The sequence below is a fragment of the Takifugu rubripes genome, chromosome 7 (genome assembly GCF_901000725.2).
Source record: "Takifugu rubripes chromosome 7, fTakRub1.2, whole genome shotgun sequence".
Lineage (NCBI taxonomy): Eukaryota > Metazoa > Chordata > Actinopteri > Tetraodontiformes > Tetraodontidae > Takifugu > Takifugu rubripes.
Window position 1 is genome coordinate 7,865,694 of NC_042291.1, and position 23,578 is coordinate 7,889,271.

Genomic DNA, 23,578 nt, shown 5'->3' on the forward strand with positions numbered 1-23,578 from the left:
TTAATTTGGTCTTAAGACCAAACATCGCGTTGTTTTGGAATAGTAAATCCCACCAGAGATGAATGTCCCCCCTCCCCAACAACAACAACAACAACATCAAAACTAATGGCAGAGTTGAAGTTGCAGAGCAGCTGAGGTGGTTGTGTCACATCACATTAATGTGCCCTAAAGTCCACGAGTTACAATGTCCAACTCATCCAGAATCATTCCAAAAGCAAAGCAATAACAAACAATGTTGAACAACATTTTTTTTTTTTCTTTTAAAAACCAAAAGGACAAACATTTGTACAATGTGAGCTAATTCATACCACACACTAAAAGATTCAAAATAACAGCACAAAAATGGTTACCAGTTGTTAGTGCACTGATCCACTCTGTCCATGGAGTTCAACCCCGGCTTTAATCGACCCTCAGATTCAAATCCCGATCGCTGCTTATTAGATGTTTTATTAAAAAAGAAAATCCCTTGAATTGTTCATTTTTTTAATGATTGATCGCAGCCGCTCTACCCTTCATCCACAAATAGAAGTTTATCTGTTTTGTAAAAGTCTGTGGAAGATGCAGATTATGAAGAATATGAAGAGCTCATTTCACAACCTGCTGATGCAAAAAAGTATATGTATTTATTTCTAACGATGAGAATCCCCTTCGTGTTACCAGGAGAAGTTCTACTGCATCTGGATGACCTCTACTTCTGAATCCAAACAGAATCTCTACCCAGAATCCACCATGTGAAGATGTTAGTACGGTCCAGGCTGGATTAAAGAATGACGTAACGGATGATGAATATTCTCAACATAATGCACTTGATTAAAGTACTGAATGTGGATGCAAGAGTTCACTGATCCACAAGTAATGTAACAGGTTGCAGGTTGTGGATGATGCGTCCCGATTGGATGGCCGACATATTTCTTTTCCTGGCTGCTGTCCACCGATTGGAGAATTGACGAGGAAAAGGAGTGAGCGCAGAGTTCAAGGACTCGTGAATTCGGCTCTGGAAAAGGACAAAGGTTCAATAAGTTGATGGCAATATTATGCTGATCCAGAAGTTGATGATAGATAAGATGGAAACACATTGGACGGAGCACCGTGGGTGCGTTGGGTTCAATTAGGGATTTTATTAATGACTCAAACCATCTCAATAATCAGGGCCAGCGTTTAATGGCTTTAACTCCCGATGACACAATTCCCATCGTTTTCTGGAGGAATGAGAAAGAAGATTTCAGTCCGTCTCATCTATCTGTCTTTAGAGAGCAGAAATAAAGCCAGAAATCTGTGTACAATCATGGACGGAGATCTGAGAGCAGAATCAATCATGTCAGAAGACAAGACCTTCACAATTTAAAAGTGCTTTTGCAGAGCAGGGGGTTGTACGTGGATCAAGGGATGAACCTCATCCACCTGTTCCTGTATGACAAGTGTACTACATGATTGTAATGATCTTATCACCTGTCGCTCACAGGAACACAGCAGAGAATAGGAATAAACTCTTCGGAGCTGCAGAGGAGACGTGCCTGGCAAGTACTCACAGATCATCTTTTCTTCATTTAATCCCTGGGAATTTAATATTCTGGGCTGTAATATGGATAATTCCGGCTACACACCCAGCGGACATAACTGAAGCCAACCTGCTAGTGTCTCATTAGTCACTGGTAATCCATCTTATTTAGGAATGATTTAAATAATGCACGCCGATGTGCACGTGTGCACTGCCTCGGTGCCGCAGAGACCCATTTGTTTCAACTAACAAATGATTTAATGTGTTGGCTGCTGATATTCTCCCGGTTACACGACCAAAAGCATTCAGATAAATATGCAACTAAAGCAGATCTCCACCTTGTCTGAGTGAAAATGAGTGTGAAACATCTATCAGGGGTTGGACTCATGCATGTTGCTGAGATACTTTAAAGAAGGTTTACGATTAAATTTGAAAAGTCAAAGGAAACAGTTTATTTTCCCTACCTGCCGTTGCTTCAGTAGTTGATCATCCTCTTGATGGCTTCGAAGCACTTCCACTTGTCTGGGATGTAGAAGGGTTCAAAGATATGTGGGAAGGGGGTGTCGTAACCACAGACCCTCCTGATGGGAGCCTCCAGGTTGAGGAAGCACTCCTCCTGCAACAAAGAGCTGAAAGTCACCTGCCTGTCCTTCGATGAGTGTTTGACCTTCTGACACTCTGAACAGGCTTTAACAGTTCAACACGTCTGGAAGTCAGACGTGCAACCAGCTACACCTTGAGTTCTAGATACGTCCCCAGGTTCTGACACGATCAAGATGAGAAACAATCCTGACTGAAAGTCATCTTATCAGTTTGCTGCACACACACCACCTGGCTGCATTCACCTTTCTGTATCACCAATTCTCAGTCCGAGTCTGCGTTCAGAATATTTGAGCTTGTGACTCCGTATATTTAAGTTTGAGGTCTTCTCCTGGAAGGAAGGCAAGTGGAGGGTGGTCAAAACACTCCAAATGGGTCAACCCCCCACCTGTGGTCTTAAGTAACAACCCCTGGAAGTGTGCAAACGGACCTAAAGTGCCCTCTTTTAGATCGCCAGACGTTAAAAACACGTTCATCACGCAAAACTAAAAGCAGAAAGGTCAGAACCGCACCCTCCTACATGGAGAGTGTGTTTCTAACAGACTCTAAGAGGATTTTCCTGTGACACCGACACTGTCTCATTCATTTAATCACACACTTCACGTTGGCTGCTATAGGAAAGTTTGGCAAAGCAGCAGCAGAATATTTCAGATGCTGTTTTCTTCCGTTCTCATAAAAGCTCAGGCCGGGGAAATGTCAAGATTGATGTGGAGCCTTTGGTATTTTTACAACTTCTAAAGATGCAACAAAACAGACAAAAAAAAAGATCTTGCTTGTGTGCGGCGCTGAAAATGTTGATCGTCTGCAGCAATAGACATTGTCTGAGATTAGCTGAGCAAAGAATCTGTTGCCAAAAATATCCAATTCCAAACTGAATAATTTGATAATATTATTTAAGATGATATGAATCCAAATGTAAAATCATAACCATTACTAATTCTCGGATCAATTGTGTTGAATTTCCCACACAAATTTTGGAGATGCAGCATATTGCTACTTAAACTACCCACATCATCAACATAAGCTCACATTTACCATTCAGTGAAAACGTCCCCTGGGCTCACTCACTCAACAGATGGGTTGATGTACAAGTAGTTCCCTACTTAATGCTGGAGTGAGGGGGGGGGGGGGGGGGGTCTGTAGCCTTTCTTCCAGGATGGGTCGGGAAATAGCGTGATTTGAACGGAGTAGTTTAGGCTGACAGGCTCAGAGGGAGCTGGAGGTGCAACAGAGGCATGCCGTGACTTTCATTTTTCTTCTCAGTGGTCTGTCATGCAGGGAAGGAAATATTACACCAAGTCCTTTAAAATAAGGTGAAATCTTCCAATCATAATTCAGACTTAATGCAGAGGCTGTGGAGAACGGCGATCCCTTGGAGTAAAACTGTGCTGACAGTAAGAGACAACTGCTGTTGTTTTTTTAACAGCTGTGATCATCAATCTGCAAGAAAAGTATGAAAGCAAAACTAACCGAATCTGGCAGACAAGCGACCCTGAAGCGCCGGTGATAGGAAAGAGTAAGGAGGGATTTTTAGACTTTTTCCTTCCTGTAGTCTTTTTGCTCGCAAATGTGGTGCGCTAACAAATTTCCACAGCGCTGCAGGCGATGATGCAAAACACACAAACTTTCTCGAGTTATTGTTTAGCTTAAATGCTGAGTGATGGCCGAATGGTGCGGCTGCAGGTGAATCTCTTCCTAGACCAGTCAAAGAGAAGGACTACCCTGATATGGAATTCAGCTGACAAAGCCCTGCGACTTCATATCTGTAATAGTTTGGGGAAAAAAGGAATGCAGTTGTAATGTGATGAGTGAGACGATCATTCCTGCAGCTACTGTGCAACTGATGGAATAAACAGTCGCTGTGTTACCTGTTGCCAGTTTAATCATCTGTATAAAAGTGAAACCCCAAAACAGACTTTAACAGCTTATCAAGTGTGTATGTATATCTCCAGCATATTTAAAGCCGACTGCTCCATATTTCAAACAGTGAAAATGACTATCCACTAACCAACTGCCGACTTTGTGGAAAATGAACTCATATGTGGACAAGTCTTTTCTTGTTTGTGGACTTAAGGGAGGAAGGGTGGATCACCATTTCACTCTGTGCATCCCTGAGGCCCATGGAAGCATCGTCTATGGCCACATCTATTCTTCCTGACTCGGTCCTCTCAGTCATCAGTGAAGCACACAGAAAGGGGCCAGACAATGACACATATTAAATCACGCGTGCTGAAGCCAAAGCTTTACAGAGGAAAACTGCCAACCACCGCTGTGCTCTCTGCTCTTTAAACTAAAGAGAAGATCAAGTCCATGAATGTATCTTTACTGAAAGACCTAGAGTGGATTAGCACATATGAATAAAGAAGAAATGTACTGTTTAAGAAATGCTTTGGCTTTATAATTGTTTTTGCATTTTGAGCAAAAATGTCATAAATAACATGGGAGTGCCTCCATAATGTTTCATATTCTTGATTTCAAGATTTCACCACTAACAAATACAAATAATTCAACAAAATAACAAACATGAAAGACTTTTTTGTGCCTCATCAATCAAAAACATCAGAAGATCGAAGTCATAAAAAAAAAAAGAAATAAATAGTTTAACAGTGTTATTGATTGTTTGGAGCCTGTTATGTACTCAGATGGTGCTGTGGTCTGCATGACAAAAGATAATTCATTAAGTTCAAATTGATCTGGCCTCCTGAACCGTTGAGACACATTTAGACCTTCCCCCCTTTGTTCTCCTGGATGAGAAACAGATGAGTCTGTTGTTGTAGTCAAAAATCCCTGAGGTTGTCACTCCCCTCCTACAATATGGAAAAAGTTTAAGGGTCCACCAGTCACCCCCTGCTGATACAAAATACTCGGTTTAGCAAAGTTCTTCACATTCAGCTGCAGTGGGCCACGAATCCTGGTGGTTGCGAGGGATTCACAGTGATGGAAAAACAATCAGAGAAGCCACAAAATTCCACTAAACCTCTCATGCAGGCTAATTCACGTCTCTACTCAGAAGTGAGTTATATTCCAAACAACTGCATGTGGGCTGAGCGCCAAGAAGACGTCAGTATGAGGCCAGCAAGATAATTGGTAACGTAAAGATATCACTAAAGACAAATGGCTTAAGGCTACTGTGGACAGTGAAATTTACCGAAGGGCGATGGAGTATCCACAGTGTAATATGATAACGTAGGAGGGCCTGGAGGTCAGAATGCAATAAATAGGAGACTGTAAACAAGTCCCTACATTTTGTTTCCAGTGACTGCATCCAAAAGTGCCTGAGGCCACAAGAAACCTGCAGCTCAATCTGATCAGTGAACGCACCAACAGCTTACATCATCTGTACACAATGTGAAAACATGGAAATAAGGGGGATGACTCACTGACCATTAAACCCCTGACTGAACGGGGAGAGGGAGAGCTGCATATGACTGGCAGCAGACGGGGAGCGATCGAGCGAGTTTATGGCTTCGGCTCTGCAGTCATGCACAGTGAAAAGGAAACGCAATAAATCATGCATACAATTAACTCCCTGACATCCAAGGAAGTAGATCTAAAGAGGTGGATGGTTACAGCCCAGTGGTTCACATGTTGATGTTAACACTAATAGGGGGCTGAGAAGGAAACAACTGTCACTGGTTTGTGATTACATACATATTTTATAGTAATAAAATCTATAACTACTTTTTTACCTGGCAAGAGCCAAGCCGAGTCTGGAGTAAACAGATCCCAGTTCAGATTCATCACACACTCACCTGTACCGTAGAGCTGATTTCAGAAGCAAAGCCTCCCGTTACTGGTGCCTCATGGCTGATGAGCAGACGTCCAGTTTTCGCCACTGACTGACAACAAAAAAACAACAAAACCCCAAGTTAAACTCATGTCAATCACTGCTCAGGATGGAGCCTTGGAAAATATGTAGCCAAATAACCTCTTTGAGACCGTTTTAGATTTGTTTTTACCAAAACAGTCCAAAGAGATTTGTGTGTGTATGTTTGAGAATGGAGGCATGCTGCACACACCGCCTGCTGTGGTATCCTATATCTGGGTGCTGCCCCGGGGCTGCATTAGTGTGTGTGTTTGTACATGCTCCGTTTCAAGTACTGTACTAAAATACGATCTCAACTGGTAACCTGGAGAAATTTTTGGGAAGTGAGGACACATTGAACACATAAGGGCTGTTTGAGAGTTACGACTTAGTTTTAAGGTTGACATTAAAAGTAAGGGTCAGAGGTTTAGTTGGGGTGATTAAGGTTAGGGTAGGGGGCTGGAGAGTGCATTATGTCCATGAAAGTCCACACAAGTCCTAGGATGTGTGTGCGCACCAGAGAGAAAAATGGATATGACAGCAGTGTGAGTCCGGACGGCTGACTTAGGAGGCACACAGGGCCAAGTGGACAATCATGGACATTAGAAGTCTCAAACTCTCAGGCATTTGCATTTGGCTTTTCTGTAACCTGAAATTAGTGCAAGAGGATCCCTCTGCTCCACCCGTTATCTACCACAGCATAAAACCATTACTATACTATAATCTAATCTTTGCCAACGGTTCAGACCAAAGCTATGTCTGCAACTGCAGCAGGCCTTTCTGCACCTTGGTCCAGTTACAAAAGTGTGTTTTGGTTTGAAAAAATGGCAAATGTTTTCAGGTTTGCGCATTTATCTTAACAAAACATAATAATGTCGCAGGTAGTGAAATGCAGCACGATGCTAACATACAAAATTTGAATTTAAACAGCACTATATCTCCGAGTGCTGTGCAGCAAATGGGCGTCTTGTGTCCACGTGATGGAGTAAATTAGGCATGACATTCTTTGGTCCTGACAGAAATAATACCAAATCAGCGTGGACCCATACAGCTGCTAAACAAATGTGTTTACACGAATGAGGTACTGAGTTGGTGTTCTGTAATGGCAGCAGCTGTTGCATTTGAATTGTTTCTTCCCCTTTTGAGTGGACATAGTTCCCTTGTAAAGTCAGTACAATCATTTTATTTCATGGCCGGTCTCATAAGTGACCTGCTGAACTCGCCTTGCTACTTGAAATTCAATCAGACAAAAACACGCACAAAACAAAGCGCAATAAAACAAACATATATCTGACAGGAGGATGTAAGAGCATGCTAACGTCTACATAGTAATTGTGGCTCTGGCTTTAAACCAGCTGCTTCCGGTTGTTGGAAGAGTTTTCAGAGGACAGCCCCAAGCTCATTGTGCGGTTTGACCCTGTTCTCCAGAGTCATCCAGTGGTCTTATTTGCTCATCACAGGCACCTTTGATGTTGTTTAAATGGGGAAAATTGAGAGCTGAAGTTAAGCCAATGCTTTTAAAACAGTAAGGAAGCCACAGGGTGAACATCAGTAACTGTAAGAAGATGATCGGTTAGATGCATCCAAGGGAAGAAATTATACGTCCGAAACGGGGACAAAACACTTAAAAAATGTCATGAAACTTTCAATCACCTCAGGGAAACATGTTGGGAGGTTGTTGAGATTTTTCATATTGAACTCCAGCCTATAGAATTTAGCTAATGGCTGCTCCTTGCTTTTTCATACAAGTAAAATGTGGCGGTTCGCAGGAAATTGTAGAGTATGCTCCAACCCCAATGCTGACCGCTGAAAGGATGGACAGGCTGGATCTAAAAACTCAATTAACCAGACAAAAAACTGAATTATGGACTGAGAATCACACTAAACCTGGAAATGAAAGAGAATTATCATTGAATCATACAGTACCAATGTCAAACAGGTGTTAAAAAAAAGAATATATCATCTGTTTTGATATCTGCTCATGATCTTGAGGCAGTTATCATCCACCAAGCAACTGCTAATATCTGCACAAACTGTAACTTTGATGCAAACAGGGACACACTTGGAGTTATGCCGACTGACAGCTCTGACAAGCTGAGATCATCTCCATGTTAAGTCTGCCAAGTCCTGTTGAGCGTTACATCAGCACCTCTTCCTAATATTTGAGGTCAATTAGTATTTTGTACTGAATCCAGGATCTTAGTGCGAATCGCCCTCCTCCCTGAGCTGGCCTGAGCTCCCTGTCAAAATGAGAGCTTCTGTTTGGTGGTAGGCAACCGTTCAAGCGGACTTTTACTACTCTTTGTGCTGAAGGGCTGTCATTAGATACAAGTTTTTCTTACCACAGGAAAAGAAGACATTTTTACTGTGATTCCCATACACGCCCAAACTTAATGAGCAGAAAGGATTTCACCTTCCTGCCCTCACTGCTCATGCTTTTCTGTGCTGTGGTTTCTCTCATCATTATCACCCATTACTCTCTTTGCTCCTTCTTCATCAAGCCATCCCTTAAACCAGGAGCGTATGTTCTCCCTCCCATGGTTCTATGTGGCCTCACCACACAGTAGCTGGCTAACAATGTCCTTTCACGACCCTATAAGGGATGGTCACAACTGTCAGTATTCTCAGGGCATATGTACTCACAAGGACACGACAGGCCTCTCAAAAAGGCTTGTGCATTCACTCCACATGCATGGGCATTGAATGTAGACTTATAGTTGTTGATAACACAAACATGGAGCATTCTATGGGTCTACCTTTTTTGTATGAACTTCTGATGGTCGGGTAGCTGCTGCTGATTAGCTCAAATGTTGGCTAATGTATCAACATTTCTATAGCAAATGCTACATTCTGAGTAGTGTGAAGTGTATGCAAAAAGCAAGCGGTATTGTTGGGCAGGAGGCGGAGCCAAACTTGAATGGCTCAACACCCATGAATCCAGCACATTAACCCAGAACCTTTGAGGATTCAGTGGCTTCAGTGGGCAGATAAGCATAAAAGGCTAATCAATTTAACAAATCGTACTGACACAAAAGCTGGTGCGATGCTGGTTTGGAATCATTGTCACAGCATTGAACCAGCGTGTACTGAGAGGATGAGTGGAGGATAAAAACAGTCTATGCTTGGAGCTAAACTGGGTTGCGGTGGGACTGGTGCAGGATCACATAATGTACTTTTAAAGTTTTCATAACGCGGGCAAGTCTTTCCAGCCTTTCTTGCCAACACCAATTTGTTGGCTCACTTTTTCTTAATGCCATTAAAATTGATCCCAGTTCATATAAAAAAAGGACGTATGTCCTGCATGGACTGAGAATGCAGATGGCATTGTGAAAATTGCAGCATTTACTCATCATTTGACTGGGGACTTATTCACATGTCACCATGCGCTCGTGGAGATGAGTCTTGACTACTGACTGGTGGCGCCTCTGTGGCACGACATTATTAGCAGGGGTGTGAGCACCATGCGACCCAAAGGACCGCGTAATTCACAGCTCTGAGAGGGAGGAAACAGAAATATCCATCCTCTTATGGCCGAGGCAGGGAAAGTTAGAATCGTATGGGGATGGAGAGGTTCAGAGGCGCAAGAATAAAAAGAGAAGAAAGTATATTGGCGCTGCTGTGCTGGGCTGGGGGCCAGGCCATTAGAGAGCGGGGCCAGCTCGCCAGAAGAGAGCTCAAACACAAATAACTCCAAACATCTCATAAGACCAATTAAAACCAATTCATCTCAATTACTCCCTGACACACTCACGTTCTGCCCTGCACCACTGTGTCACTTGCTATGACATTGTTTAAAAGACACCCACTGGGGCTATTTTCAGCTTTCAATGAGAGGTAGGTGAAGTCTGGGCCTTTGATGGGTGGAATAACCATGCGGCCAAATCAGATTTTAAAAAGAATCTGTGCGTGGTCCCTGTCCCTCCCTGAAATATGAGCAACTGTGGTTTAAGTTCCCAAAGCCTCCCGTTTCATTTCACAGACTATAATCCTATATGAATTTGCAGTCTAATCTTGTATTTGGTCACATTTCTCTGGGTGAGCGACACGGGGAAGAATTTGAGAAATCTCAAGTGCCTAGCTGTGGAATGTGAGCCGTGGTTCCTGCCAGCAGAGGCAATGGAAAAGAAAAGGCAGTAGCCGACTGTCAATTAGGTGTTCTAAGATGGGCGCAGAAAGCAAAGTATCACAAATAACCTTTGTCAATTTAGACCTCAGAAGTAAACGTCTTTTTTGAGCATTTGAGTGTGTCAGACGTTTGGCCAAAGATATCAAGTGTGTTACGGAGAGGCAGCGGGCGAGAGATACTGGCTGAGACACCTCAAATAAAAGGAAACAAAAGGCAGGAGCCCAATTCGTCTGTGAGCTAATGGTTAGCAGGTGTTTACCCCATTCACTCGCCTGGCTCCCCACCAGAGACTCAGAATCAACACGGTGCTATATGACAGAGGAGGTCAGAAAATCCCCAGCTTCAGGTTCTCCTTTTTTCTGCTTTAATGCATGGGGGACTTTTCTAAACAGCCCTGTCAGTTTCATGAATGTCAGACCACAACCAGTTCGCATGGCCTTCAACAGCAAATGATGACTAATTAGCATTCATGACTTTTTCCACTTTGGTGCCCGACAAACAAACAAATCCGGGGATACTGTTCTCTCCCCACACCTGCCTGCTTCCATATACGATGTTTACCTGCCATCTTTGGTTCAGGGCACATATTACAGCTTGAAGCCATTAAGTGAGAGTGAGAGAGGTAGCCAGTGGCTTGATAAGGCCATCTTATCTGCACAGTGAGTCAACAGACGCCAGGGCACTCAAACAGGCAGACCTTACCACCTGCATCACTTCCAAGAATCGGAGGAGCTGCTGCACGTTCCTTTTCTCGCAGTCATTAACCTCAGCCTCCTCTCCCATTGACTTTAAACACATTTTTTGTTGAGCAATGGCAGCGTTTGAGCAATCTTATGCAATGTCAAAACATGCACTTCTGTCTAGAGTTCCACTGCATTATTGCCAACATCCTGAATAGATGACGGGAAAGAGTTCTTTCCCAAAGAGTCTCAGTGGGGTTAAAGTCTAGACTATGTGGTGGCCATCCACACGGGAAGCAACCGACCATATAAGCCTGCTGAATCCCTGCACTGTTATGGTGGAATCTTCCTGCGCCATTTGGGAGAAAAAGAATTGAAATTCAGACTGATGGGAAAACATGTTTAATGAATTCGAGTACTGGGCTGACCCCTGTCCAGTACAAACCATTGCTGAAGCTGGATCCCATAAATCTGAACTCATCTGACCCCATGACCATCCATTGTTCCAGGATGCATTCATAATGCACCCAGGCAAACTGAGGCTCTTTTAAGTCCTAATGTCAGCAAACAATTGTGGAACATGTGGAAATACTTTTATTTTCACAATATTTTTTTTTCCCATTTGAATTATTTTAGTGACCTCATGGCCACTAAACCTATTTTTCAGGTTTTTCTAAGCAGGACAATGATTTGACAATTCTAAACCAGAATAACTAGATTCCCATGACCATGAGTTGGTGACAAGAAACAAGGTTATGATTATATTACATAGTGTTTGGCCAAGCACAAGCAGAAGGGAATCACACTCTTTCTATTATTAGTATATAATTGCATAACAATGACACCATGTCGAGATCATTACCTTTTAAAATAATGTACTGCTATAAATCATTTTTAAAGATTTGTAAAAAAAGATAAATTCAATGTGTACCTTTTACCTTTGCACAACAACGGACTGGACCCAGGCCAAAACGAGTCTATAAATCACCGCATTTCACAATTACAATGGGTTGTAAGTGACTTGGAGTGATATGAATATTATGTTGTAATACTTGAGATACTGCCATTACGAGTCCTTAAGGAACTCCTCCTGCGTTTGCTTTAGAGAGTTGAACAGGTTCAACCCAACCGGTTGCATCACTGCAGCGGCTGTCATCCAGGCAGCCCTGGGTCAGAGAGAATTCAGCCAGCGTGGGCCACAGACACATCCATTAAGCACGAAGGAAGTTTACATCCGAGACGATAAGCTCGGTATAATGTTAGAAGACACAGCAGGGACTGCCTCTTTGGGATATTCTCAGCCATGCTACCTTAAGCTGCGTGACTTACAAGAAAACAGTAGAAGGGAAGAAAGGGGGCTAAGGGCACGCCTAAATCATTTAGTGGTCTTAGGGAATATTCATTACAATTAGAACTATTTTCCTGAAATCTGATGAGCAGATTTATGACGACTGTACAGTATATGCTAACTCGATGAAGGATGCCTGGGAATATCCCAACAAAAAGGGTATTGTGGGGAAATAAGGTTATGCACGACGAAGCAGATATTAGGAGATTTGATTGTTAAAAGTGTCGCTGTCCATTTTGTGGTCGCTGAGTTACCAGGAGATACCAACAAACATAGGTTCTGCAACAGCCTCTCTCTTCCAGAATTTATTTCCCCTTTTTACAATGACAGTATCTTGGACTGCAGCATGTTTGGAAATAAGCTTTTAGTTTAAGCATTAATCTTCTGCAGTTGCGTGTTTAAAAAAGGAGGAAAGAAGTATTCTGTATTATGACAATAATACAGAATTCCCTCACCTTTTTAGCCCTTCATATGAAGTTAGTGCAGCAAATTGATTCTAGCTTTCAAATTTATCTTGGAAGATGAGGGAAACAATGCTAAAAATGTTAATCTTGTGGGTCAAAAAAGGATCTTTGACCCATTGAGTGAAGGTGGGAACCTAATCTGATCCAAAACCAGGAAGCTGTGGAATACTGACATTTACTGAAAAATTGAGATTATATTTTGAATTATTTTAGACACATGTCTGAGTCTTATGTGTGGGAAAAGTGTGCAGAGTACACTCTGTGCACAAGGACATGTTTGAGAAGTGAAACAGACAAACCACCAGCTCATTCTGATGAGCAAATCTGGCATTGCACCAAACCAGAGGTGACGCTGGGACAATTGCATACTCCAGCCATTCGATTAACTGCTGAACAGAACCGTTTTAAAGCCAACCAGCAACTTTCAAGTTTGTCTCAAATGGTTTGGTGCCAGTAGTGAAATCTGAAGAACGGACGAATAATGCTGACTGGGGTCAGTGTAAAGCCAAGTTTAATATAGTTAAGTGAATGTAAGATGGCTAATGGTTGTCATTAATAATTTCCTTCATTCATTTCCAAAGAACACGCAAATGTTAAAAAAGGAACAACGCAAAGATAACTAAAGCATCAGCTCCCCCACACATCCTCAGCTCAAAGATATGCGAGGTAAATGTGACTCACAGGAAATTTTAATTGGCTGCCAGCGGCCGGATGCGTGTCTGCGACCTATCTCAACGTCTGCAGACTCACAGCATTAGACGGCCAGTTAATAAGTGGTGCGAAAGGCCAACTTTACCCAGATGCATGCCGGACACCAGGTGTGCAATCTTTTTAAATTAGGAACTGTTAACAACGCCGTGGTTACGCTAAGAATAGCACTGGCGGCAGGAATCTATTCATCACAAGATAACAGCCTTTAAAAAAACAAAACGTCTCCATAAACTCTTATCTACTGTCTGCAAGCGTGGTGCGAGATTTTTACCATTCCACGAAGACACCACGATGTCACTACAGGCAATGGTGTAAAAATAGATGAGGGTTCTTGACGCACACATCTATATATAAGGTATGACTAGGGTGTAAAACCAATGTAATGCTACATATTTTCCAACCTAAAAAAAATAAAAAAGCAATAATCCATCACAATGTCTTCAGCATGTTTAACATACAGATTTTGGCCAACACCTTTAAACAATGATGATTAAATTACAAGAGAAATGAAGGCCAACCTGCCAAAAGCTTTGTGTAGATTTACACGAATCAATAACATGTCTCCACTTTATCCAAGATTATGACCATTTCTCACACATTTAACATAACTTTGTTGGCTTCACATTAAAACACTGACTTCACATTTATTAAAAGGACAAAATCCATATAATGTTTCCCCCATTAAAAGATAAAGAACATGATCAGGAATGGCTTCTGTGGTTTGATAACCACCAAATCAAATAACTATTTTTAAACTTTCCCCAGCAGCAAATGCACACACACACACACACACACACACACACACACACACACACACACACACACACACACACACACACAGACACAGACACAGACACACACTCATATTTTTGTCTTGTAGTTACTGGTAGTTATGAGCTCTGTTATGCAAGAGAAACGTGAACATTTAGGCCTAAAAAAATTGACTTTTAAATAATTCATCGTTAAAGGTTTGACGGGATATTACAATATCTGACGTGTCCAAGGACAAATGAACAGCAGCAATGCGAGTGTGTCGAGGACATAAAGTATGTGCAATATCCTTGAAGTCTGCTTACACATGCACACATCCTCGGTTTTTACTTTCAAGGACCTTCTCAAACTCCAAGCCTCAGTCCTGTTGATAGTACCTGCACTGATCTAGGAAGAATCATTCTTTAAGTCCCATATTGTCTCTACATAGAGTAAAGCTGCTCTTTCCTTAAGACCTTGCCCTTGAATTGTTTTTTTTTGTTTTATTTGCTCTATCCCATAAAAAGACATCCTAAACTAGTCAAGATTTACCAGCTGTGGAAGGAATTCTGTTTATCAAGCACTGAAGACAACCACACAGTCTGAGGAAACATTTTCTTGGCACCACAATCAACACAACTATGGAGGGAGGATGATCCCAAAGAGCCACATCCATTAGAGGTCGACATCATTTAGCCCGTAAGGTCTGAAACTCAGTCTGCAGAGCGATGGTCTGTACACAACCGTGAATGTAAAACAGAATTTTTCACATGTAGGTTGACTTATGCATCTCTCGCCGTGTATCTGGGTCTCTTTTACCTTACAGACTGTGTCAATATCCCAGGGCAGGATGGTCTGAAGATCGATGACCTCGCACGACACTCCCAGCTTCTCCTGAGCCATGCTCGCCACTTCTCTCATCACGTGGACCTGAAAAGTAAAAAGGACACCTTTGAATTTTAGGATCAATGTCATTTGGCTGTAAATCATCCGATATTTGCACAACCAGGTCTGTAGTTTCTTGGCAATACTTCAACATGTTTAAGGTTCTAGAATAATTGACTGGAGGTACAGAAATTCATTGCAAATGGTCCTGGGTTCATTTCCTGGGCCAGGGCCTATTTGGAATTTGCCTGTGTAGATTTAATACCCCAGTAGACCGGAATTTAAGCAAGCATGAATTTACGAGGGGATTGTTGGCTACGTATATGGCAGAATTTTTCAGGACTTCCACTAGGAATGCTAAAAATGGAAGTTGACCAGGTGATTTCTCCCCTTTTGTCTGCACATGTGCTGGAAAGACAAATAAGAAAGATGAATAGCATTTTGGAAACAAGCGCTGCTTCCCACTGCTTTATTGAATCATCTTTCTATTCTGCACACACTTCAACATTAATACTGGCTTTGATGGAGCCCAGCACTGTCGGACCACCCTCCAATGTTCCCAGGTACATTTTGACCCGGATAAGCCTGTCTGAGTGGTTCAGCAGTTAGCTGTTGGCACTTCAATGACAAGCTCAAGAAAATAAAATCTTCCAGTTAAAAAGAGGAACAACAATGGGAAGTGCGCAGCATGAATGTAGTTTAAAAAGATGTGGACACAGACCAAGAGACCCTGCTGGGAAAGACGGGGGCTTGTATTAGCCTTAAAGTTAATCCACTGGGTGCAGCTTTGGTTTTTAAAAGTCATTAATATAGAGAACACGCTGTGCCTTTTCTTCCTAAGGTCAACAAAATGACCGGAACACTGATGATAATGGCTGCGCTCACCCACTGAGTATCTGTCAATGATGCACGAGATCACCTACCTGTGTCCCCCAGGCAACCAGGGTGACATCACTTCCTTCCTGGAGAACATCTGCTTGGGAGAGAGGGATGGTGTAGGCCTCCACAGGAACCTGCTCCACTGAGAAACCACACCTTTCTCTCACCACAGTACTGATGCACATGCATCGATGGAGTACAAACACAAACAATGCATCTAAACACGATCGGATTAAAAACTGATAAACTTGCTGGATCTCTAACTCCCAGAGGACAGAAAACTATTCCAAAACATCCCGACTCTTCAAATTCTTATTCAAGCTTTATCCAGAACCCCAGAGACGATCTAATCCATGACCTAATGTTTTTTTGTGCACGCTTTCAGTCCTGAACTTGTTATCCTTGACAACAAACCATTGTTGGGATATCAACCAAAAACATAAACTAAAATTTGGTCCAAAAGGGGGCCTCCCATTCTGCAGCCGGTGCAGCCAGGACCTCTTTAAACATGAGCATGTGCAAGCCTATGGTTTGAATAATAGCAAATAATGCCTTGGAAAGCTAGAGCAAGGTTTGGAGAGTATTATTAGCAATTTATTAACCTTGCATCGCTTAACCATCCTGCTTAGTAGCAAAATTCATCAGCTAAGAAGTAACATGCAATCTGTATTGTTAATGCCATCTATGAAGTTCATTCTCACTGTGGACTTAAGCTTTTGGAATAGAGAGAATTGGAAATAAATGGAGTAAAATCTACAGTTAGAGAGAGTAACGCTAACTAATGGAGACCTTCTTGACGTTCAATTTCTAAAGCAAAGTAAGTGGACGATCCACACGGCTCCTTGTTTCAGCCTTCAGATGAGACAGAAAATACGCCGTTTGAATAGAATAGAATGAGCAAAAGGCTGAAATTGAATTACACAAAGCAGGCTATTTTTAAGTCAGTGTAAAAGTGTGAATTCAGGAAAGTGTGGCTTTTATCTCTATATTTAAATATAAACTATAAACCATGACTTCATGATCCAGGCAGAGCTCATTAAACCTTGCTTCCACCAAGTAGTCTGGTTACATTCTGTTCATTACATCACGCATTCAAATGGTTATTTTTGTGTTTCCATTACCAAAAGATGTGGATGGTGCCATCAGAATTACTCCAGGGTTTCCCCGTAGCCATTTATTTGTGGCATCCCGCACAATGTCAACACTGCTCTGTACCCACTAAAAAATATTGTCTTTCAGATTTTGGTGTTCTGAATCCCCTTTTCTTTCCCTCGCCGTCAACAAATTCATTTTCCAGACATTCAGTTGTAAAGTCTGAAACTGAACAGGGAACTTACTTTTGTGTTAATTCCCATCCATCCCAAAGTATAAAGCGATGGGCACAGGTACAGAGGGAGTTCCAGGGCTAATTTGAGTAGACGTAGTGCAGACGTAGTAACTGAACCAACAATGAGGAAGGCCTTATAAATGTTACTTGAGAGGTCTGAATATAAGACATCTGTGTAAGATATAGTTTTGACTTGATTATTGACAAACCCGAGAGTATTTTATGAAGCCATCTATGTGGAGTTATTTTACTGAGTTTATCAAATAAAGAACCAAATATTGGGCCAGCGGGAGGCTGGAGAATTATTGTTAGCCATGTCTGTTTTACATTACTATAATGTTTTACTTTGGGGATGCCAAGCATGTTTTTCTTTTACTTAGCACATTTTTACCGTTAAACGAAGAAAGTGCTGTTATTTTAAGCGTTTTTATTGTTCCGACTCAGCACGTTATAATTCTGCCTTTAGAGGAAAGCCTATTCCAGCTCACCTGCTGCTCGGTACAGGATCTTAGGCTCAAAGAATATGCAGGGGTTCATGTCAGCGATGCAGGAGAGGAGCAGCCCTTTGGCTTGAACCGGACCACGAGGGATTACAACCTGAAGAGCACAGGATAGAGGTCACTGGAGGTTACAACGGGGATCTCATGACAACAGTGGGCCGGAGCTGAATCGCATCTCTCAAAGATTGGGAGGGACCCAGGACGAGTGCTAAAACAAAGATTAACCTTCAGCAGCACGACCTTTCCTGGGAGACAACATGTGTAATTGCTTTCAGCCGGTCGCAGCTGTGAAATTACAGCTCACATCAGCAACGTGGACAATGAAGATCGTGATGTTGGGGATATTGTTGTGCTCAAATTACAGTACAGAATGAGATATTTACATATTCCAACAACTGCTAATAAACTGTGTTTGCTATAGATGAACTGTAAAAATTGTTCCTGAGGCTGGTAGAAATAAACTCAACTTAATCTGTTGTTTAACTAAGACATTACCGTCTCTCTATTGGTACTGGTAAATGCCAAAGGCCTTCACGGTTCCATTTATGATGACAGCAAACATGTGTGGGTTTGGTACTTTGCTCAAGGGTACCTCGGCAGTGGTCTGAAGCTGTTCTGTCACCTATTATTAGTTGTAATGTACTGGTTTTCAGGGTTGAAACATTTGCCAAATCAATTAAATCTCCAAGTGATCTGTTTTTCTTTTTGAAGTGCCCCTGAGCTGGCTGCGTTTTAATCCCACTGGAATTAGGAAGCAGCTGCATGTGACAAACGATACGCTGAAGTATGTTTACTCACTCATGAGGAGCAAATAAACAGCCTATGAACGAGTCAAAACAAGCAGGATTATGTCTCTCCACTGTCATCCGAAACAGCTGCAGTTGTTCTGTATCGTTTCAAACTGGAACAGAACCAACCTTGATGCCAGGGCAATGAGCGAAGAAGGCCTCGGGGCTCTGAGAGTGGTACAGTGATCCGTGGCCCACGCACCCCCACGGAGCCCGGATGGTGAGTTTCCCACAGTCAAACAGGTTCCCTGAGCGGTAGCGGTACTTTGCCGCTTCATTCACGATCTGAGAAGAGATCAAAACATGCACACATGCAGTTCAGAACTTTATTTGATCAGAAAATAATATTTTAGGATCATAAATGAAGCTGAGGACTCTCCCCCTCGTCCGCCAGTTTCTTCTGCTCTTCTCCTCAAACATTTTAACAACCATATTAAATGTTTAATGAGCAATGTCTGGTTTCTTACAGTGGTTGCTGCTGGACCCCTCCATAAAGATGTCCCAGAATTCCCCTCCCTTCATACTCATGGGAGATGTTACTCCAACTTTCGGCATCATTTTAAGCGAGGGTGCAGACAGACGGATGGACCCCATTCAAGGCCCAACACTACCTTTAATCCACCACAGCTCTGTATTCAGTTTAATGTACACTAGACCCGCGGGGACACCCATGAATCATTTAGGGCGAGAATGTGCAGAAAGACACTCGTGTTAATATGTATGAAGGGTGACAACGGCAGCGTTGCATTAATCTTCACACACGCAGACGGTCTGTTTTTGTTTAACACAATTTCTAAATTAGATTATATGTTCAAATAATAAAAAAGAGACAGCTGGATGTTTGTTTATCACGCCTGCAGGCAGCGTTATATCTCATGTAAATGAAACCGTTTTCCAGCCTTTGCTTTGTGTTTGTCAAAGCTGAATCTCATTAGACTCGACTCAAAAGGCTCTTCAGATAATGCATTTATAATAAATAGAGCTTAGTGTTTTTGCTTTCAGGAATGTCTGATGGAGGGGCAAGAAAAAAAAAAAAAAGACATTGAGGCTAATTCTGTCAACTCGCTGGCTTGGACCATGATGTGTCGAGAATAAAGAGAACAATGTCGTCCTCATCGTGCATTATTAACTGCAGAAGAGGATGTGCAATGGTGCCAGGGAGTAAACAAGAGGAAAATAAAAACATCTGGGTATTTAGTTGTAAATTATAAAAGGGCGATTATGGGACAAAAGAAGAGGGCTAATGCTAGTTAGCATTAGTTAGCATTGCTGTATAGAAGCAAGAAAGGATCCTGCTTTAACATAACTATGAAAAATGCAGTAAAAGTCAAGTGAGAATAATTTCTCCTCGACTTAAACCGCGTTTCAGCAACAGTTTGTTGTAAAAAGAAAACAAGTGCTGGAACAAATCGGGTCATATATCCTGAAGACGTACTTGGTCGAAAGCCGGGAAAATGTAGTCGGCAAACTGTATCTCAGCAATCGCTGTGGCGCCTGTGACAGCTACACCGATACCAAATCCCACGATGCCCTGCTCACAGAGGGGGGTGTTGAAGACTCGGTCTTTACCTGGGGAGGATAGAAATGAGGTTGCGTGGTGAGGGAGCAAGCTTTAACCAGTGTTAGTACAAAAATAGGCTGAAGAGTGACCGTAATAATATAGCCTGACGCTAACGCTGTCAAACAACTCTGCCCTGCAGCCGAATAATGACAAACTCTTCCCAAAAACTCAAAAAACGACTTACTGTTTACACGTGTGCAGATGCACGCCCGTGCACGCCTCCTGATTTACACACAACCCCTACGGAGTGCAAACAGAAGACAACTGTTGTACCTTCCCACCCTATAATCTGGAAAAGGTTGCAGGAATGAAACCTGCTAAATTTGGGTTCAGGGTGTTATTTTTGCTTTTTTTTTCTCGGGCGTTTTGCTGTGAAGTGTTCTTTTCAACAGTGGAACACTGCACTTTTGGTTGCCTGCGGTGTTCATAGACACAAATGGGAATAGCTTAACAGTGATGAAAATATACCGCCTGGACGTTTAGACTGAACTCGCAGCTTCACGTGAACAAATTGCGTCTGAAATGCTCTGATTCTCGGATACGTCATGCTGCGAGGGTTTATGGCTCAGCTACTCCCACACATGTGTTAACATGTGGCCTCTTTGGAGCAGTTTCACTTGCACTTTGTGTGCAACTTTGTAGTTTGTGTACAATCATTTTATGTGCTAATCCATGATATTTATTGCTAATGCTGGGTCCATATCCTGATAAACAGATGTCAAAAATTGGGATGGTGCAGATGGAGCAAGATTCTCACTATAAAAACACAAGAATGGCTCTCAATACCTTCTTGGAAAGGCTTCTTGAGAAGTTACCCATATGTGCGGGAGTCTCAGTAATTAGTGGGAGAGCTGGAGCACTAAAGGTAAACATGTGCATCTGGTAAAAAGCCATTTGTATAGTGTCGGATTGAACTCTGTTCTGTGTAATAATGGTGCGTGGTGGAGGTGTGCATCATCTCATTCAGCAGACGGAGGGATAAAAAAAGCTTTGTGCTCGCCACTGTACACAAGGATGAGATGGAAAATATGATCCCATCGTCAAAAGGTCAACACCTCTGACGTCAATGAAAGCGAAAAGGCAAAGCCATATGGAGTGGACATCATAAAAGAACCTAATAATACAGATTAACAGACAACATACAAATTAACATTGAGAAAAAAACTGAATTGTACCGAGTCACAGGGCAATCTAGTTCCTGGATTCTGTTAGCAATGATCTTAGGTACCACAGCAATCATGTTAAAAATGTCTATTATGTCCCTTCCAAAAACAGATTTATGCATACAGCATGAACTACACAATGAAAATTAAGTGCTCCTCTGCCTTTGAAGAAATCCTCACTGACAAATGTGGAGTCGGAAAATAAATGGCTTTAAGTTCCTGCAATAAAACGGCAGATGTGCCACTCTGTGGGTGAAACTTCAAAGTGGGCTCCAGTGAAACAAAAAAGGAGATTTTGACAATCAGAAACGAGAAGATGCAAGAAATGAAATGGATACGGCTGAATTTCATTTCAGCTGCGTCACTTTTAAAGTTCCTCAGACTGTGAATACTGGACCGTTAGACCATTGTGGCCATAGCAGAACGTTGGAACAGAACAGTGGCCATTAATATTACTATTAACACCTGTGTTTGTCTACTAGAAGCTTCAATAGCAGTACTACAGTAGCATTAATGTAAAAAAGGCATCTTGAAAGCACACGTTTTACACAAAAGACATATTCTCCTTGGTCCATTAAGCCCACAATTACAGATGTTTCAGCCACATAAAATACAAGAAAAACTACTTTAATTTCCTGAAATTGCATTCTAATTATTCCAGATGAATTCTTGGAAGAACACGATGATAGCCTTCAACACAAAGGACATTTGTGCGTACAGTGGTGGGTATAAGTGTTGATAATGACATTACTGATGACATAAGACGAGCAACATGACGCCAGACAGCGTGAATACAGCCTCTATGCCATCTATTATGCACTATGATGCCATTAAAGTAGCTTTAATGGAGAAAAATAAGCTGCCTCTGGTCCTCTGAACACGACTCTAAAAGAGGGTTTAAGTTATCGTTATTATTAAAGGCCCTCTGCTGCCACCTAGCGACAAAACCGCGTAACCCAGAAGAAAAGGCTAGTTGATGACCAGTTTCTGAATGTCATAATAGACACAAAAAATAATAATAATCTTACCATATTTGTCTCTCAGTCCAACCGTGCACCGGAAAACTCCACCAAAGGCGACGTCTTCACCAAAGATGACTGCAGAGAATCGGGGGAGACGTGACAAACTCTTAAACGTTCAACGCGTTGGAGCGTTTGTGTTGGAAGCGCCTAGAAACAATTCTGATTGTAACATACACTATATAATCAAAGACTGATTGATTGTATGCGGACATATTTTTAGGCTCAGGGTGTGTTGTGGCTGATTTTCTGCACACACTCAGAATTTAAAAGGCAGTGGCGGCGGTTAAATGCACAACAACCTGGTATTATGTGCTGGAGTAAAATGAGGAGCAAAACGTGAGACAAATAGATAAATGTCATAGGCAAACTTGATAAAAAATATTTCAGTTTTTCATGCATGTGATGAGCACTGAAAAAGACCTCACATACTAAACATTTGACATTGAGGATGATCCATTTTGGTTTCTACCTGCTGTTGGATCACTGGCCAGAGTGTTGTCCAAGGCACTGGTAACCGACTGGAATAAGTTCATCTTCTGGGTGGGACCTAAATATTGTAGGAAATACTTATTTATCATGCACAAAAATCAATGGCTTCCAAATTCAGACAAGGGCAGAGGATGCAGCATAGCAAATAATGGAAAATGGTAGCTTTGATCAACTTTGTTTCTGTTATGTGTGGGCGTATTTAATTGGAATCTTCTCAAATTAAAATATATAACGCCAATGTAACTTTTGGTCGCACTAAAATAAAAAAAATAAAAAACAAGTACTTGATTAGCTGATCTGTGGAGCAGTTTTAGAAATAACCATACAGTTGTACGACTGGTGCGAGGCTTGTTCAAGGAAAAAATGATCAATTTTAATAATAATTTCATCCCAGATTTCTCCTGGTAACACGGTAACGTTAGCCGGTTAGCCAGCCACTCACCGTACTGTGACGGGACGGGGTCAGGTTGAAAGGTAAAGTGGGCGACATGTCGTCGTTGTGGTTTCGTACAAGCGTTGCAGGTCGCCGACAATTTTAGCAAAGTGGCTCCATACGAACTCTGAGCCCCGGCGCCAATGCCGGGGACAGAAAGTTTGGAGTTAGCGCCACGAATGAGAAACCGTGCAACAGCCGCCATCACTGTTGTTATGGCTGAACAGGAAGGGCAAGAGAATAAGAAACGCAAAGATCGTCTATGGAAAAAACCGAAGTCGAGTTTGAGATAAGCATGTGACGAACTGTCAAAAGGTAAATTTGAATATTTCAAGCTTGTAGGTTTGTTCCCCCAAATATGATATGATGGCCACAAATAAGATTATTCAATTCAGGGGAAAGGCGTCATGAGACAGCTGAAAGAACGAAATAATTTAAAAGCGTGTAAAAAATTTTGTCGGAGTGAGAGCTCCTGATTTTACTCGTCATGAAACTCAATGGAGCAGATGAAACGTTCCGATTGGCCAAAGAAGAGGGCGGCGTGCCTGA

The 23,578-nt window shown here is 42.1% G+C and overlaps 1 protein-coding gene across 1 annotated transcript; it reads right to left on the reverse strand.

Moving 5' to 3' along the window:
* Positions 1–229: 229 nt before the first annotated feature.
* bckdhb (branched chain keto acid dehydrogenase E1 subunit beta) lies at positions 230–23,272 on the reverse strand. Its single transcript, XM_003965893.3, has 11 exons — positions 23,039–23,272; positions 22,577–22,654; positions 22,114–22,182; positions 19,797–19,930; positions 18,491–18,646; positions 17,562–17,670; positions 15,791–15,888; positions 14,802–14,912; positions 5,851–5,937; positions 1,963–2,114; positions 230–994 (listed from the first exon to the last, which is right to left on the reverse strand). Exons 1-10 carry the CDS (start codon positions 23,232–23,234, stop codon positions 1,974–1,976), a joined length of 1,179 nt encoding a protein of 392 aa, XP_003965942.1. The 5' UTR covers positions 23,235–23,272; the 3' UTR covers positions 230–994; positions 1,963–1,973.
* Positions 23,273–23,578: the final 306 nt, after the last annotated feature.